Raw genomic sequence first — 15,866 nt, forward strand, 5'->3', positions numbered from 1 at the left:
CTTACTTCTATTTTCTTTATTCATTCAACAAGTATTAGTGATTACTATGTACATGTTCATCAGTTTACTCAGCCCCACAAAGTATAAGATTGTTTTCAAGTTCCCAACTTAAAAGGAACCAACAGTATAGTGGGTAGCCAAAAAACATAAAACAGTTATAGAATGATGTGGCACATAGGTAATTCAGTGCCAAAAAAATGTGGCACAGGTAATGGTTGTAGCAGCAATGGTGATAGGGTAACACTAATGACGTGCCAGGGACTGTTCTTAGCAGTTTGCTCATATGAACTTGTGTAAACCTCACAACAACCCAGTGAGGTAATACTGTTAGTGTACATTTTACAGTGAGAAGCTTAAGGCACTGAGAGGTTAAGGAACTTGGCTAATCACAGCTGGTTGGTGGCAGAGACTCAGGCAATAAGAGCTCCAGAAAACATACTCATACCTTGTACGTTACCCTGACGAGTCCTGAGTGGGCAAGAGAGCAGTATGAGGTAGAACAGTCAAGGACAGTTTCCTGGAGGTGGTAGGACTGAAACAGGGTCTTGATGAGTAGGATGTAGAGAGAGAAAGGAGGGAACATGTAGATGGAAAGCCAGTTAAGAGCACAGAAAGTTGTGGCATGAAAAAGATCACGTTCTGGCTGGAAACTGTTATATGCAAAAGATAATAAAGTGGGAGTGTAGGTTGGAACTGAATTGTAAAGGTCCCTGAATGCCTTTCACAAGTCCGGGACTTTCACCTTGTTGGCCAACATTTTAGTGAGGTGGACCTGCTTTTGAAGTAAAAGTATTTGGGTTGTGGAGACAGGTGGAGGTGTGCTGACCACCAGCTTCCACCAGGTGGAGCACTACCGCCAGCCACATTTTTCTCTTGGGGAGAAAAGGAGCCTGGTGGCAGCCGCTGGGCTGAAATGTCAGGCTAGCTCTCCTGGTCCAGAGCCCCTACTATAGGCAAAGGAGAGTTTTGTTTCTTTTCTTTTTTTTTTTTTATGTTTATTTATTTTTGAGAGAGAGACAGAGCGTGAGTGGGGGAGGGACAGAGAGGGAGACACAGAATCTATCTGAAGCAGACTCCAGGCTCTGAGCTGTCAGCACACAGCCTGATGCAGGTCTTGAACTCACGAACTGCAGGATCATGACCTGAGCCAGAATCGGACACTTAACCGACTGAGCCACCCAAGTGCTCCAAAGGAGAGCTATTTCTAAATGATGAGCAGAGGTGTGGCGTGATGAAGAAGATGTTTGGGAGACTGGTCCAACAGGAGCATACAGGTTGGTTGGAGAGGACGCTAGAGATGAGGTCTACGGACCTTCTGTAAGTGTGCAGCATCAAAGGACTAGACTCGGGCTGGGAGGAAAAGCTGTAGAGTTGCACTTAATGGAAGATAGATTATAAAGGAAAAATGGATAGGATTAAGTGGGGAAGAAATTAGCTGACTGTGAAGTGTTAAGCATATGTGATTGAGAATGTTGGTACCCTGGGCAAAATGAAAAGGCAAGGAAGGATGGAGTCTTCTGTTTTAGACATGTTGAGTTGTGGTCACAGCAACAACAGCTACTAGAAATCCCCGGAATGTAGTCAGAGCCATGGACTCACACAGACTTCAATATGTCATCTTAATAAATGTAGTTTTGAAGACATGAAGGTAGAAAAGTGACAGAGGTGCAAGTACCTCCCCAAACCCCAACTTTACATTTCGAGCCTCCTTCCTTTTCCATCCCTAAGTATTGCTTTTACCCACTTCGGGCTCTCAACGTTCTCTTCAGAGAAGCGGACCAAGGATTGGTGGGGGGTTGTTATTTTTTGGCCTGAGCCCTTTCTCTTTTCTCTTCAGCTCTGTGAGTTTGTGCAGAAGGATGAATTGAAACCGGCAGTGACCCAGCTGCTGTGGGAGCGGGCGACCGAGAAGGTCCCCTGCTCTCCTCTGGAGCGCTGTTCCTCTGTCATGCTTCTTGGGATGATGGCACGGTGAGGCTCAGATCCAGACAGACGCTAGGAATAAGAGGGAAAGGGAAGGTTCTGAGAAAGCTCCCTTTCTTTCAATAACAGTAGTCAGGCCCAGCCAAGCTGTGTGCGTGAGTCGGCTACCTAAGTGAAAAATAAAATAGTACCAGCGCCCTCCTCTGTACCCCGTGCAGCAGAAATAATGGGATTTGGTACAGCAAGAGGGATTCTGAGGGGCCAGCCCCATGTCAGAGCCTCTGCTGTCTGCTCCAGGGCTCTAGCCTTGCACTGAGTGCTGTTACCTACCCCGCTTGGCATTTTCCCCCACAGAGTCCTGTCCTTGACTAGCTTTGACTGTGTGGTTTCCTTCCTCTAGAGGAAAACCAGAAATCGTGGGAAGCAACTTAGACACACTGGTGAGCATAGGACTGGATGAGAAGTTTCCACAGGACTACAGGTTGGCCCAGCAGGTGTGCCATGCCATTGCTAACATCTCTGACAGGAGAAAGGTACATGGGGTCTCCAGACCAAGGAGAGTGGCCATCCTCTTACACACTCTCCACACATACCCATCTTTTGTCTTTCCTGTTCTCGACAGCCTTCTCTGAGCAAACGTCACCCTCCCTTCCGGCTGCCTCAGCAACATAGGTTGTTTGAGCGACTGCAAGAGGTGGTCACAAAAGGTGAGCTATCGTGAAGGCCTCGGGTAGAATGGAGTCCTTTGTCTGCAGTGGGTGACTTCTCCCTTCTCCTCTACAGGCTTTGTCCACCCAGACCCACTCTGGATCCCATTCAAAGAGGTGGCAGTGACCCTCATTTACCAGCTGGCAGAGGGCCCCGAGGTGATCTGTGCCCAGATATTGCAGGGCTGTGCGAAGCAGGCCCTGGAGAAGCTGGGGGAGAAGAGCGCCACCCAGGAGGTCCCGAGTAAGTAGGCAAGAGGGTCCCCCGTGGGCAGCAGCCAGAGTCTACTGCTTTCCTTGTCGAGCCAGTAGCCACTGCCAGCACTGCTTCCTACAGCAGCCCCTGACCCTCCGCAGACCACACTGTCTCACTTCTGTCACTCAGACTGGGCCAGTCACCGCCACCATCCCCATCCCTCCCCGCCCACTCTCCACTGTCTCCATCTCTCTCTTCTGCGCCAGCTTGTGTATGGCACATGAGCAAGAGGTAGAGCCATCAACACAGAATGCAGGGTCCTGTGAGATTTAATTTTGTCTCTTTCTCCCTGCTTTGCCTCCCCTCCTCCAGAGGACACCCCCATGCTCCCCACTTTCCTGTTGATGAACCTGCTGTCCCTGGCTGGAGATGTGGCTCTGCAGCAGCTGGTGCACTTGGAACAGGCAGTGAGCGGGGAGCTCTGTCGGCGCCGGGTTCTTCGGGAAGAGCAGGAGCAGAAGACTAAGGATCCAAAGGAGAAGGTGAATGAAGTGCCTGCGTGTTTGGGTTTGTGTCCCAAGCATTTCCCGGATTTATTTCCTGACTGTGGGTCACTCACGTTTCCTTCTGGGAACCTCTGCTTTTCTACTGTTAAATGAGGAAGACACCCTGCCTCCTTGCTGCTGTTACTGGGAAAGGTTAGTGAGAACAAAGATGGAGCGATCTGTTGGTGACCACCCAGGAAGGAAAGTTTTAGGGAAACAGAGCGTTGAGTTAGGGACCTCAGCATGAAATCTAGGCTCCCCCTCAGGCACTGCTTGTTAGAATAAGCACACACGCACCCCCTTTCCCATCAGCCATGGTTGCTGGGCCTGCCACCTTATGGGGACCTTGTGTTCTTTCCACTAGAGGCAGTGGTGTCTTGCAGACAAATAAGACAGAGTATCTTGCAGCAGTGGAATTAGGTCTGACCTCTGTGACCTTGAACCATTGTCCCCATGATCCGTTTATTGATTGTATGCAGGAAATGACGTGCTTCTGTGAGGATGAGTTCAGAGATGTAGGAATATGCTTTAGCAACTTGAAAATAATGCTGCTTGTTCCACTTTGAATTTGCCAGTTCACATTTGGCAACTTAGAAGTAAAACTACAGAATCCTAGTTCTTTTCCTGTTTAATTAAGGTGTGCTTCCTCTTTATAGACACATTTGACCACTGTAGGAATGGTTTTACAGAACTTGCCTTTCCCCAGACACATTCCTGCAAAATGAAAGACAGGCTGGAGTTAAAAATGCTGTCTTGGGGGCATCTGGGTGGCTCAGTCAGTTAAGCATCCTATGTCAGCTTAGGTCATGATCTCACAGTTCATGGGTACGAGCCCTGAATCAGGCTGTGTGCTGACAGCTCAGAGCCTGGAGCCTGCTTCAGATTCTGTGTCTCCCTTGCTTTCTGCCCCTCCCCTGCTCATGCTGTCTCTCTTAAAAATAAAATACTAAAAATTTTTAAAAAATGCTGTCTTGGATGAGCCATGATCCCTGGTTTCTTCCCCATTAGAACACAAGCTCTGACACCACCATAGAGGAGGAGATGGGGCTGGCGGGCGCTGCCGCTGATGATCCAGAGGCAGAACTCATCCGCAGCATCTGTGAGAAGGAGCTGTTAGATGGTAAGAAGAATTGCTGAGGGACCTGCTCCCCAGCCGAGATAACCTGTCCCAGACCTAGAGCCGTTCTTCCGACAGGCAAACAGATCCTGGCTGCCTTTGTTCCACTTCTGCTTAAAGTCTGCAACAACCCGGGCCTCTACAGCAACCCAGAGCTCTCTGCAGCCGCTTCACTTGCCCTTGGCAAGTTCTGCATGATCAGGTAGGCCCTGGGGCCAGTACTGCCCTCTCAGAGAGGATGGGGATGGTGCCTCTCCCTGATGATCCTTTCCTTGCCCCTAGTGCCACTTTCTGCGACTCCCAGCTTCGCCTGCTGTTCACCATGCTGGAAAAGTCCTCGCTCCCCATTGTCCGGTCTAACCTCATGGTTGCTGCTGGGGATCTGGCCATCCGCTTCCCTAACCTGGTGGACCCCTGGACACCTCATCTGTATGCTCGGTGAGAGATCCCTCATGACACTGTAGCAGGCCTTGCTAGCCCTGGAAGGCTGTAGTTCAGTCAGGATGAAAATCACTAAAACTGTTTCTCTGGTCTTTAGCATCACCTCGATATCTGCTTGATACTTGACCTGTACAGGCCCTCGCTAAGTATAGCCCCAAAGGAATGGGCACCTCTGTCCAAAGCGTTGGCTCCAAGCTTGGCCTCTTACCCCAATCCCAGCTTTCTAACTGCTTCTAGAATGTCACATTGAGAAGGGGTGATAGAGGAGCACCTGGGTGGCTTAGTCAAAAGAGCATGCAACTCTTAATCTTGGGTTCATGAGTTAGGGCCCCACGCTGAGAGTAGAGTTTACTTTAAAAAAAAAAAAGAAGAAGAAGAAGGGGCAACAGATTCCTGCTGAGGGCCTTTCCCACCAGTATCCCAATATAACTCACCATTAGTGCCAGTGACTTGAGACTTCACTCCTAGGCTCCGGGACCCAGCTCAGCAGGTGCGGAGAACAGCAGGGCTGGTGATGACCCACCTGATTCTAAAGGACATGGTGAAGGTGAAGGGGCAGGTGAGCGAGATGGCTGTGCTGCTCATCGACCCCGCGCCTCAGATCGCTGCCCTGGCCAAGAACTTCTTCAGTGAGCTTTCCCACAAGGTGAGAGGCAGCGGGAGACCACTGTCGAGGGAACAGGCGCGCACACACAGACACACACCCAGTGTCGATAACATGACTCTCTCTCTCACAGGGCAATGCGATCTATAATCTCCTTCCAGATATCATCAGCCGCCTGTCAGACCCTGAGGGAGGGGTGGAGGAAGAGCCTTTCCACACCATCATGAAGTATGGTTCCCTGAGCCTTGGGGCACAGTTTTCATGTAGCACATGCTTAAGAATCAGACAAACCTGTATTTGAACTCTAGCTCTGCTACTTTGTAGCTGTATAACCTTCAGTAGTAACTTAGCCTCTCTGTGCCTGTTCCTCCTCTGTACAGTGAGGAGGGGCTTCAGTACCATAGAGTTTCTAGTGCGGCGGTAGGCGCATAGGAGTCCTCAAGACATGGCAGCAGTTTTTGTTACAAATTCCCATTCTCGGTGAGAATTTCGCAGAGGGGGTGGGGTGGGTTTTTTCTGAGGGTCTAGGAAGAAGGCAGGACGATGTCAGAAGGCGGGTGCTAGGGGAAGACAGGACTGTCCCGACAGGGACAGAGCTGCCCCTGGGAGGCCACACAACCACATCTCCCTTTCCTCAGGCAGCTCCTCTCCTACATCACCAAGGACAAGCAGACGGAGAGCCTGGTGGAGAAGTTGTGTCAGCGCTTCCGCACTGCCCGGTATGCCGGCTTCCCAAGGGGTGTCCCTGAGGCTGTGGGGCACCGACGGGGAAGGACGCGCCTTCGCTCCTCCATCTCGCTTCTCCTCACGACGCCTTTGCCATCTGCAGGACCGAGCGGCAGTATCGGGACCTGGCCTACTGTGTGTCACAGCTGCCCCTCACAGAGCGAGGCCTCCGCAGGATGCTGGACAATTTTGACTGCTTTGGGGACAAACTGTCGGATGAGTCCATCTTTAGTGCTTTTTTGTCAGTTGTGGGCAAACTGCGACGCGGAGCCAAGCCCGAGGGCAAGGTGAGCGCAGCGGCCATCCCGGTGCCATGAGTTCATCTGCATTGCACTGCCCGGACCTGCCTCGCCTACCCCGCCCGTTCCCCTCCCTCGGCTCGACTGCACCACCTGAGACCAGATCTTTCTGACTCCAATTCCTGTGTCTTTCTTTTTTTCTTTTTTAAAATGGACTTTATCTTTTACAGCAGTTTTAGGTTCAAAAGTAAATACTGAGTTGAAGGTAGAGTTCTTCCACATGTGCCCAGCCGCCACCCATGCAAAGCGCCCCCCCCCCCCAGTCTCCCCCACCAGAGTGGCACATTTGTTACAATCGATGAACCTATGTTGACACATCATTATCACCCAAAGTCCATAGTTGACCTTAGGGGTCACTCACTCATTCTGTGGGTTTGGACAAAGTGTGTTGTGGCCTGTGTCCATCATTATAGTATTACACAGTGCAGTTCCACTGCCCAAGAAGTCTTCTGTGCTCCCCCATCGCCCTCTGTCCCCCGACCCTTGGCAACCAATGATCTTTTTACTGTTGTCACAGTTTTGTCTTTCCCAGAATGTCATATACTTGTAGTCCTGCAGTGTGTACCCTCCCTGGGTTGGGTTCTCTCAGTGATATGTGTTGATGTTTTCACCATGTCTTTCTTTCCATGGCCTTGTTTCTTTTTCATCTTAGAAATAAGTTTCCAGGCCTGCTCTTTTTTTTTTTAATGGTCATTTTTGAGAGAGAGATACAGAGCATCGGTGGGGGAGGGGCAGAGAGAGACCAAGACACAGAATCCGAAGCAGGTTCCAGGCTCCGAGCTGTCAGCACAGAACCCAGTGCGGGGCTCAAACTCAAGAGCCTTGAGATTACGACCTGAGCCAAAGTCTGACGATTAACTGACCAAGCCACCCAGGTGCCCCTTCCAGGCCTGCTCTTAATCTCTTCCCCCCCTCCAGGCTGTAATAGATGAATTTGAGCAGAAGCTTCGGGTCTGCCACACCAGAGGGCTGGATGCGGTGGAAGACCTTGAGGTTGGCCAGGGGGGTAGCCAGAGAGCTCCATCAGCCAAGAAACCATCCACTGGTACGTGAGGCAGCCCCAGAAGTGGAGAGATCAGGCCCTTCTCTCAGAGTATCCTTTTTTTGGGACTCATGTGTTGGCCTTTTCTAGTCTCCAAGCGGCACCAGCGTCTGGCTTCTGCAACCTCATCAGACGGTGACTTTGTCACTCCTGAGCCCCACCGCACTGCCCGTCGGCATCCAAACACCCAACAGCGAGTTTCGAAAAAGAAACCCAGAATTGTCTTCTCAAGTGATGAGTCCAGCGAGGAAGGTAGGATGCTCCCTCCCAGATGTGGCTCGCAAGGAGCATAGCTTGGGGAGGGGTGGGGGGAAGCTGGTTTTGATGGGGTCCTGCCCATGTAGATTCTCTCTGCCCCCGCCCTCCCCCCAGGTGTGTTTCTCTGGGCACAGTATGGGTTTTGTTTCTGGGCCTAGTCTGGGGCTGTCCCACTTGTTCTCTGAGATGTACTTTTCACCATCTTTGTGACTCAGCTTTTTCTTCCTCCTCCAATCCTCTGAATAGAGCTTTCAGCAGAGATGACGGAAGACGAGACACCCAAGAAAACAACCCCCATCCGCCGAGCACCTCCTCGAAGGCACAGGCCCTAGGAAGTCATCTTGCCTGTTCCTGTCCCTGCTGTGCGGGGTATCTTATGAAGTGAACTTGAATTCCGCTCCCTTGTAAAATACCGTTTTTGCCTGTCCTCTTGTCTTTTTAACATAGAATGGTCTTTATGATGTAAAGCATTTCTCTTAAACTGGCCTTACTGAACTGAATTGAGCTGCTTTCATTGGACTCTATGTCTGCCAGTCTCCTTGTTTCCTAATGAATAAATGTTTTTATATACTTTTAGACATTTTTCCTAAGCTTGTCTGTTTCAGCTTACATGAGCCCAGATGCAGGCAGCAGGGAGAGGAGCCCTGAAGTCCTGGGGCCTGTCTGAAGATCTGATAAGCTCCATGCTCCCCCAGTGCCTCATCTTCCCCTCCTCCACCTCCCCATGCCGCACGAAGGACAGGACACCTCCCCACACCGCATGAGGGACAGGATTGCTGCACGGTGGAGAAGCGTGCAGCGGCCAGTCTCCAGACCAGTGTGGCACTACTCGGGGGCCTTCTGGCAATGCCTAGAGATAGTTTTTTGTCATTGCAACCTAGGTGGGAGGGATGCTATCAGCATCAGTGGGCAGAGGCCAGGGATGTTGCTAAATATCCTACAATGCAGAAAACAGACCCCCCAAAACAGAATTATTTGGCCCAAAATGCCAATCAGTGGTGCCGAGGTGGAGAAACCCTTCTCTAGACCAAGGGCTGATCTGTGTTCTCCCCTCCCCCGGCGTGCTCCCTGAGCCCATCTCTGAGGCAGTGACTGACCTAGCCGGCTGAGCAGATGGAAGGTCAGGTCCTGATCCCCTCCAGCTCTAGATAATATCTGTGGAGTCGGTCTGTCTACCTAGAGATTCCTTAACTATTCCAGGGTCTGTGGCAAGTCGGCTCTCAGTGCAGGCACTGCTTCAGCCTGCCCACCCCTCAGCTCCCCAAGTCTGCTCTGCTGAGTCACCTGGACCAGAGGCAGTGAGCGTGCTCTCATGACAACACTGGTGTCTTTGCTGTCATGACAACAGCAGGCTGCATCAGTAATGCTCCCATGGGCACTGAGCTCCCTCTGGCAGAAGACACTAATGAAAGATGACACACGCACTTTGGGTAGTGCCGGGGCTCGGAGGGGCCCCTGAGACCCTTTCCAGGGAAAGGGTTAATGGTCCTGGTTGAGCATGAGCAGGAATGGAACAGGGACGGCTGGGTCCCAGTGCCAGGCCCCAGCAGACCGCCAGTGGCACTTGCCACCTCCTGTCACCATTAGGTGCCCTCTGGCCCTACTCTTGGGGTTCATGAAAAGCCTGGAAACCAACCATGCACGAGGCCGCCAGACAGATACAGACTTGGCTCTGGGGCCCCAAGGAGGGAGGGCAGTCCCAGAAAGGGCAGGGGCCAGGGTTGGAGTCGGGGTGCGGGAGAGCGTGCCCTCTGCCTTTTAAGCAAAGGTTATCACCAGGCAGGCTAAACTTAGCCACAGGCTCTTCAGCTAGAAAAGGGGGCTGGTCTCAGGTTACGCTGGGCCAGCAAAGAGGCCCCTGGATCCCCGGCCCCCAGCACCTGCTGATGGGCCATGTCCATTCCACCCCACCCCCTTCCAAACCCTCCGTCCTCTCAAGCGTTCAAATGTAGCCCTTCTTCCATCCTCAGCTCGCAAAACTGGCGCAGCCTGGGCTCCAGACTGTTGGAGTGGCGTGGATCCCTTCCTCCACCTCGTGTGGGTCTGGGGGCCTGTTCCCACCATGTGCCCAAAGCCTCCCAATTTTTTCTCTCTTCTGGACTCCTCACCCTGCCCCCAACATCCCCTGGGCGCAGGCAGGGAAGAGGAGTCCCTGGCTCTGGGGCCGACCGGCACGTCCCAGGACTGGGAGGGACTTCCGCCCTCACGTCCCGATAGCGGCCCCGGGCTGGAGGAGATGAAGGGGGCACTGTGTCCCAGCCCTGGCGGCACAGCACTCTGGTCTCCCGGGAGCGACTTTGTGGGAGGCCTAGCCCGGCCTGGGGGAGAGCAGCTGGTGCACACAGGGCCTGGTTTGTCCGCCCCAATTATTACCTCTCTGGGCTGCCCGAGCTGCAGGACAGCGTGACCTTCAGTGCAGAAACCTCCCCCTCAAGCCGCCCGCCAAGCCTCCTTCCTCTCCAGGCCCCCACTGCCCAGTGCCAGCCCAGGCCCCCGGCCCAGAGAGGCCGGGAGCCAGGGCCTGGGGAGGGGAAGTGGGGGCTGGGCAGGGCCCGGCCGGAGACTGGCTGACCCCTCCCGGGCCTTTTTCCTCTGCGGTTCCCCCGCTACTACCGAAGAGCCTTGAGAATAAGTTCCCCAGCCTTCCCGCCTCTCAGCCTCTGAAAGAAAGGGGACGGGGGGGGGGGGGGGGTGGTGGTGGCAGCCTGCGGCCGCGAGCAACCGATCTCTGGCCCCAACTCCCCATCCCACAAGCTCCCAAAGTCCTCCCGTTTCATATGTGCAGCGGTCCTGGCTCCCGGAGGTCTTCCGTTGTCACCGGGAGGCCAGCCCTGGAGTCCACAGCTTGCTGCATGCCCACAGGGCTGCCCTAGGTGCCATCAGCGATCCCTGGCTCCACTGGGCCCGTCTCGGTCCCCTCCCCCCCACTCTGTTCCTAGCCCACATGCTAGGTGCGTGCACACTTGACCAAAAAAAAAAAAAAAAAAAAATCAGGCCCTGCTACTCACAGCTTTACGGGCGCACGTAGCTCAGGCCTCTGCGCCCTTGGGCCGTGACTGGGCAAGCCAGCGGGAGGCGGGGCCCGCACCCCCTCTTTTCCCCGCCACGCCCCGCCGCTATAAATTGAGACTGCAGCCTCCGTCGGTGCTCTCTGCTCCTCCCCGTTCGACAGACAGCCGCATCTTCTGGTGCAGTGCCAGGTAGAGCCAGGCAAAGCCAGGCAAAGCTAGGCTGAGGGGAGCCACGGGAGGCTCGGGCACGTATCGGAAGGGGGCCGGGAGCGCTCGCGGGCAGGGGGTGGGCCGCGCGGCCGGGCCCCCGCATTGCAGGGGCGGGAAGACGGACGTGCCCGAGCGCGGGTTGGGAATGGAGGCCTGGGGGGAGGGGAGGGCAGCGGCCGGGCTGCAGCCGCCACCCGCCCCCGCGCTCTAATGGTCGCTTTTCTCTGCCCGCAGCCGCGTCCCCGAGACACGATGGTGAAGGTCGGAGTCAACGGGTGAGTTAGGGGGTGGGGTAGGGTGGGGCATCGAGTCCCGCGGCCCCGGGCGAAATGCTACTGCGGGCATTGCCCTGCTTAGTCTTTGCAAGCGCGTGAGGGACGTGGGTGCGGTGGTCCTATCCCCCCACCCCCACCCCCAAGGAGAACTCAAGGTCGGCGCTCTGACCTGGCCGAGGCTCCCGCCTTAAAGAGCCGCGTGGGCCACCCTCCCCCAAGCTGTGGCTCCTCATGCAATGTCGCCCCCGCGGGCGCGAGCCGCCCGCAGCCCTCCGCCCCACCTGCCTCCGATAGACGAGAGCGCCCCCCTCCCGGCATAGGACCCATCCCTTTAATCCCCAGCTGGGGCTTCTTTCTTTGCTTTCGCGCCCTGCGGAGTCACGTGCCGGGAAGGAGCCCCTCCCCCACCGGCCGGCGGCCTCCCCACCTACCGGGGTGCCCGGGGCTGAGCTGGGTGCAGAGCCCGCTGGGAGGGCCCGTTTGCGGGAACCCGGCCGCCATGTTGCAACAGGGAAGGAAGTGAATGAACCACCGTTAGGCAACCTTCCTTAGCTCTTCACTGTTCCTCCTTCTTCGCCTATGACTAACCCTCATGATCCTGCCTGGGTGGGGTGGAGTCGCCTTTATCCCGTAAACCAGGTGAGGCAAGGCTTCCCTCGGTCTTGCTCTTAAAAGAGCTGGACTTCAGAACTCTGACCGGAGACCATCCTTTAAGCTGCCAATCAGATTTCCCCTCAGGGATGCTTCTTCTAGACGATTCTCTGATGAATCAAACATGGGTTTAGGGGAGTCCTCTTGAGTCCTTTTTTTTCCTCCCCCCTTTTCCGGAGAGGTGTGGTAGCTGCAGCTTAGTGCCATGTTGGGGGAGCTGAGTCATGGGCAGAAATTTTCCACTACAAAATGGCTTCTGTAGCAGCAGCCCCTTTCATCACACTGGCTCTCCTGGAGGCTCCTGTCTTCCGTCCATACCTAGAGCTGACCCAACCCTAAAGGCCAGGCTATAAAGGTCACTGGGAGGATTAGGTGTCTGTGAGCCTTGGGAATCCTGCCCTTCTCCCCGTTCCATCTTCCAGAAATCAGATCCCCTCTTCACTCTAATCTGGGGTTAAATATAGCTGCCTGACCTTTCTGCAGCTTGGGGCCTGGGCTACTACTCTTTTTGCCCCCACCCACCCCACACACACATCTGTCGCTCCCACTCCTGATTTTTGGAAGAGGGCTTGCAGGGACAAGTGGCTTAGCAAACTAGAGCCCTCAGATCAGGGGGTTGAGAAGCATTCCTTTTTCCCCTTTGGAGGAAGAGATGGGCTTTCCCCTTCCAGTTAACTTCTGACCTTTACTCTTGCCCTTTGAACTTGGTGATGCTAAGTATGCAACTCTTTCCTCCCTGGAGGGTGTATCCTGATGCTGGGCCAGACAGGGAACAAGCATTCCCAGGGAGGGCACAGATAGTGGGGGAGATAAATGCCATGTGCCAGGCATGTGTCCAGACTGCGGAGGTGGCCAGAGCAGAGCCCTGCATGGCCATTGCTCCTTTGCAGGACTTGTAATGACTAGGGAGTTGGGCCAGTCTCTGAACCTAATCACTTCTTGGGCAGGCTTCACTTTCTGGCCAGGCTGTCCTGGCAGGGTTGCTCAAGAAAGATAAAATTAGACCTCTTGGACTTTTCTGGAGGGAAGTGCCATCTTCTAACCTCTGGAAGAGGATGGGTTGGTCTAGGGCTGTTTCCATGCCTGGGAGAATTCTCTACCCCTTTTTCATTCCTTCTCGCCTCTTGTCTTTACCAGATTTGGCCGTATTGGGCGCCTGGTTACCAGGGCTGCTTTTAACTCTGGCAAAGTGGACATTGTCGCCATCAATGACCCCTTCATTGACCTCCACTACATGGTGAGTGCTGCCCCCACAGCTGGCGTAGGGAGCAGAGCCTGGCTGAAGCGCAGCCGCTTGATGGCCCTCACTTGTCCCTCCAGGTCTACATGTTCCAGTATGATTCCACCCATGGCAAATTCCACGGCACAGTCAAGGCTGAGAACGGGAAACTTGTCATCAATGGAAAGCCCATCACCATCTTCCAGGAGTAAGTGTAGAAGACGGAACAGGGTGGAATTTGCTTTGAGGGAGTTACTAGGATGGGCTGACAACCTTGGGTGGTACATGGTACCCCATGTCCCTGAGCTTTCGACTTGTCTCCCTTTATAGGCGAGATCCCGCCAACATCAAATGGGGTGATGCTGGTGCTGAGTATGTTGTGGAGTCTACTGGGGTCTTCACCACCATGGAGAAGGCTGGGGTGAGTGGCAGGGAGAGTAAAGATGGAGGGTGGGGTTTGGTATAGCGGGAATGATGGGGAACCCTTGAGGAGAGGGAGAGTGTGGATTATGATGATTACTCTACCACAGGCTCACTTGAAGGGTGGGGCCAAGAGGGTCATCATCTCTGCCCCTTCTGCTGATGCCCCCATGTTTGTGATGGGCGTGAACCACGAGAAGTATGACAACTCTCTCAAGATTGTCAGGTGAGCACAGCAGAGGGGAGAGGGGAGTGGGGAGGTGGTCAGATGGTACTGTGTGTTGCCAGGTGGACGTGTTCTTGCCTTGACCTGCCTCCCTCTTTTCAGCAATGCCTCCTGCACCACCAACTGCCTGGCCCCTCTGGCCAAGGTCATCCATGACCACTTCGGCATCGTGGAGGGACTCATGGTACGGGTGATGGGGAAAGTGCCCAGTGTGTTTATTTCTCACCCAGGGCTGGATCCTCTTCCCTTCTTCGAATGTGGCCCTGGGCTGTGGGGACCATGGGGCATTGGGGGTTCCGAGGGACTGGCTCAGGTCACTGTCTCAAGTTTTCCCGGGGGAGGAGGGGGTCAAGGGGTAGATGACTTTAGGGGTGCTGTGCGGGCCTTCACTCCCTCCTCCATGTTTGCAGACCACAGTCCATGCCATCACCGCCACCCAGAAGACCGTGGACGGCCCCTCTGGGAAGATGTGGCGTGATGGCCGAGGGGCCTCCCAGAACATCATCCCTGCTTCTACTGGCGCTGCCAAGGCTGTGGGCAAGGTCATCCCTGAGCTGAATGGGTGAGGTTCCTTGCTGTTCTCTGCCCTGGGGGTCTGTGGAACCGGGAGGAGCAGTACTGACCCTGCTTTGCCTGCTGTCTGCAGGAAGCTCACTGGCATGGCCTTCCGTGTCCCCACCCCCAATGTGTCCGTCGTGGATCTGACCTGCCGCCTGGAGAAAGCTGTAAGTAGGAGTTGGAAAAGGATTCGTGGGCTCAGGGTTTGTGTCTTGGGTAAAAAACAGCAAGATTGGAACTTGAATAACCATCTCGTTTTTACCTTTTTAGGCCAAATACGATGACATCAAGAAGGTGGTGAAGCAGGCATCAGAGGGCCCCCTCAAGGGCATCCTGGGCTACACTGAGGACCAGGTTGTCTCCTGCGACTTTAACAGTGACACCCACTCTTCCACCTTCGACGCTGGGGCTGGCATTGCACTCAATGACCACTTTGTCAAGCTCATTTCCTGGTATGCTGCTGGGGTGTGGTTGTGGGTGTGGCGCCCTCTGGTGGCCGGTTCATGAATATAGGCCTGAACTCTTGATCCTCTTTCAGGTATGACAATGAATTTGGCTACAGCAACCGGGTGGTGGACCTTATGGTCCACATGGCCTCCAAGGAGTAAGAGCCCCCTGGACCACCAGCCCCAGCAAGAGGAAGAAGAGAGGCCCTCAGCTTCTGGGGAGTCCTTGCCCCCGTTCGTCACCCAACACACTTGAGAATCTCCTGATCTCCAGTTTCCATCCCAGATCCCCCGAAGAAGGGGAGGGGCTTGGGGAGCCCTACCTTATCATGTACCATCAATAAAGTATACTGTATCCAACCAACTCTTGTGGGTTTTTTGTTTTGTTTTTTAGCTTTTTCCAGGGTCTGGGACAAACGGGAGGGGAGCTAGGCTGGTGCCAAAGAGAAATAGACCTTGCTGCGAGTACCCAAGAAGGGCCCAGCATACCCCAACCAGACCTGAAACTCCACTGTAGGTCCTGGGCCCAAGTGAAAGGCCTTACAAAAGCACATGTGCATGGGCACTCACTAATTTGAAAACCAGTCTGTCTTCGCTTTGGCTTAGTTTCCCTCCAAGGCTTTTAGGTGCTATGTGATGGGGCCTGTCCACTTCAGAGGACAAGGCTGTTTTGTCACTGGGTCACCTGGGTTCCTCTCTCTCAAAGCTGTTGTGTCTGCCGCCCCCTGGAGGAGGAACACTGGCACAGGGAGTCAGGGCTTAGGAATTGGGCTACCAAGTCCTCGCGGCCTTGACTGGTTACCTGGTCACTCAGAAGCAGAGCGCTAGCGACGTGGAATACAGTCGAACCGCCAGGGTGCAAATTCCACCCTGCCTCACAGGTGTGAGGTCTTGAGTAAATTATTTACTTTTGTGTGCCCTAGTTACTCATCTGCAAAGTGATCCGCTACACCCAGCCCCTAAAGGTTTTCCAGAAGGATTATGTTCAGTCG

At 54.2% G+C, this 15,866-nt stretch overlaps 2 protein-coding genes and 1 long non-coding RNA gene across 6 annotated transcripts in view; 2 read left to right on the forward strand and 1 right to left on the reverse strand.

The window, feature by feature from the left end:
• Positions 1-8,434, forward strand: part of NCAPD2 (non-SMC condensin I complex subunit D2) — a 30,567-nt gene extending 22,133 nt beyond the window's left edge. For all 4 annotated transcript variants that reach the window (XM_027074106.2, XM_015061399.3, XM_027074107.2 and 1 more), the window contains exons 18-32: positions 1,838-1,971; positions 2,324-2,456; positions 2,546-2,630; positions 2,707-2,874; positions 3,199-3,368; positions 4,380-4,491; positions 4,567-4,690; positions 4,771-4,926; positions 5,398-5,575; positions 5,667-5,761; positions 6,172-6,252; positions 6,363-6,546; positions 7,477-7,603; positions 7,691-7,852; positions 8,105-8,434. In XM_027074106.2, coding sequence (XP_026929907.1) covers positions 1,838-1,971; positions 2,324-2,456; positions 2,546-2,630; positions 2,707-2,874; positions 3,199-3,368; positions 4,380-4,491; positions 4,567-4,690; positions 4,771-4,926; positions 5,398-5,575; positions 5,667-5,761; positions 6,172-6,252; positions 6,363-6,546; positions 7,477-7,603; positions 7,691-7,852; positions 8,105-8,190 — 1,995 coding nt within the window. In that variant the 3' untranslated portion in view covers positions 8,191-8,434. The remainder of the gene's footprint in view (positions 1-1,837; positions 1,972-2,323; positions 2,457-2,545; positions 2,631-2,706; positions 2,875-3,198; positions 3,369-4,379; positions 4,492-4,566; positions 4,691-4,770; positions 4,927-5,397; positions 5,576-5,666; positions 5,762-6,171; positions 6,253-6,362; positions 6,547-7,476; positions 7,604-7,690; positions 7,853-8,104) is intronic.
• On the reverse strand, positions 34-5,490 carry LOC113603691 (uncharacterized). Its single transcript, XR_003425383.2, has 3 exons — positions 5,364-5,490; positions 2,517-4,085; positions 34-1,995 (listed from the first exon to the last, which is right to left on the reverse strand). It is a non-coding gene; the product is annotated as an uncharacterized LOC113603691 (long non-coding RNA).
• Positions 8,435-10,952: 2,518 nt separating the features above from the next.
• On the forward strand, positions 10,953-15,238 carry GAPDH (glyceraldehyde-3-phosphate dehydrogenase). Its single transcript, XM_027074123.2, has 11 exons — positions 10,953-11,058; positions 11,314-11,354; positions 13,143-13,242; positions 13,326-13,432; positions 13,555-13,645; positions 13,755-13,870; positions 13,973-14,054; positions 14,281-14,432; positions 14,517-14,595; positions 14,699-14,880; positions 14,967-15,238. Exons 2-11 carry the CDS (start codon positions 11,332-11,334, stop codon positions 15,034-15,036), a joined length of 1,002 nt encoding a protein of 333 aa, XP_026929924.1. The 5' UTR covers positions 10,953-11,058; positions 11,314-11,331; the 3' UTR covers positions 15,037-15,238.
• Positions 15,239-15,866: the final 628 nt, after the last annotated feature.

The sequence above is a fragment of the Acinonyx jubatus genome, chromosome B4 (assembly GCF_027475565.1).
Source record: "Acinonyx jubatus isolate Ajub_Pintada_27869175 chromosome B4, VMU_Ajub_asm_v1.0, whole genome shotgun sequence".
Lineage (NCBI taxonomy): Eukaryota > Metazoa > Chordata > Mammalia > Carnivora > Felidae > Acinonyx > Acinonyx jubatus.

Bases quoted from the DNA above. Each gene is read 5' to 3' on its own strand.
- GAPDH (XM_027074123.2), top strand. From the start codon at position 11,332: ATGGTGAAGGTCGGAGTCAACGG. The intron at 14,596-14,698 runs GTAAGTAGGAGT...TTACCTTTTTAG, and splicing joins CCTGCCGCCTGGAGAAAGCT to GCCAAATACGATGACATCAA. The intron at 14,881-14,966 runs GTATGCTGCTGG...ATCCTCTTTCAG, and splicing joins TTTGTCAAGCTCATTTCCTG to GTATGACAATGAATTTGGCT.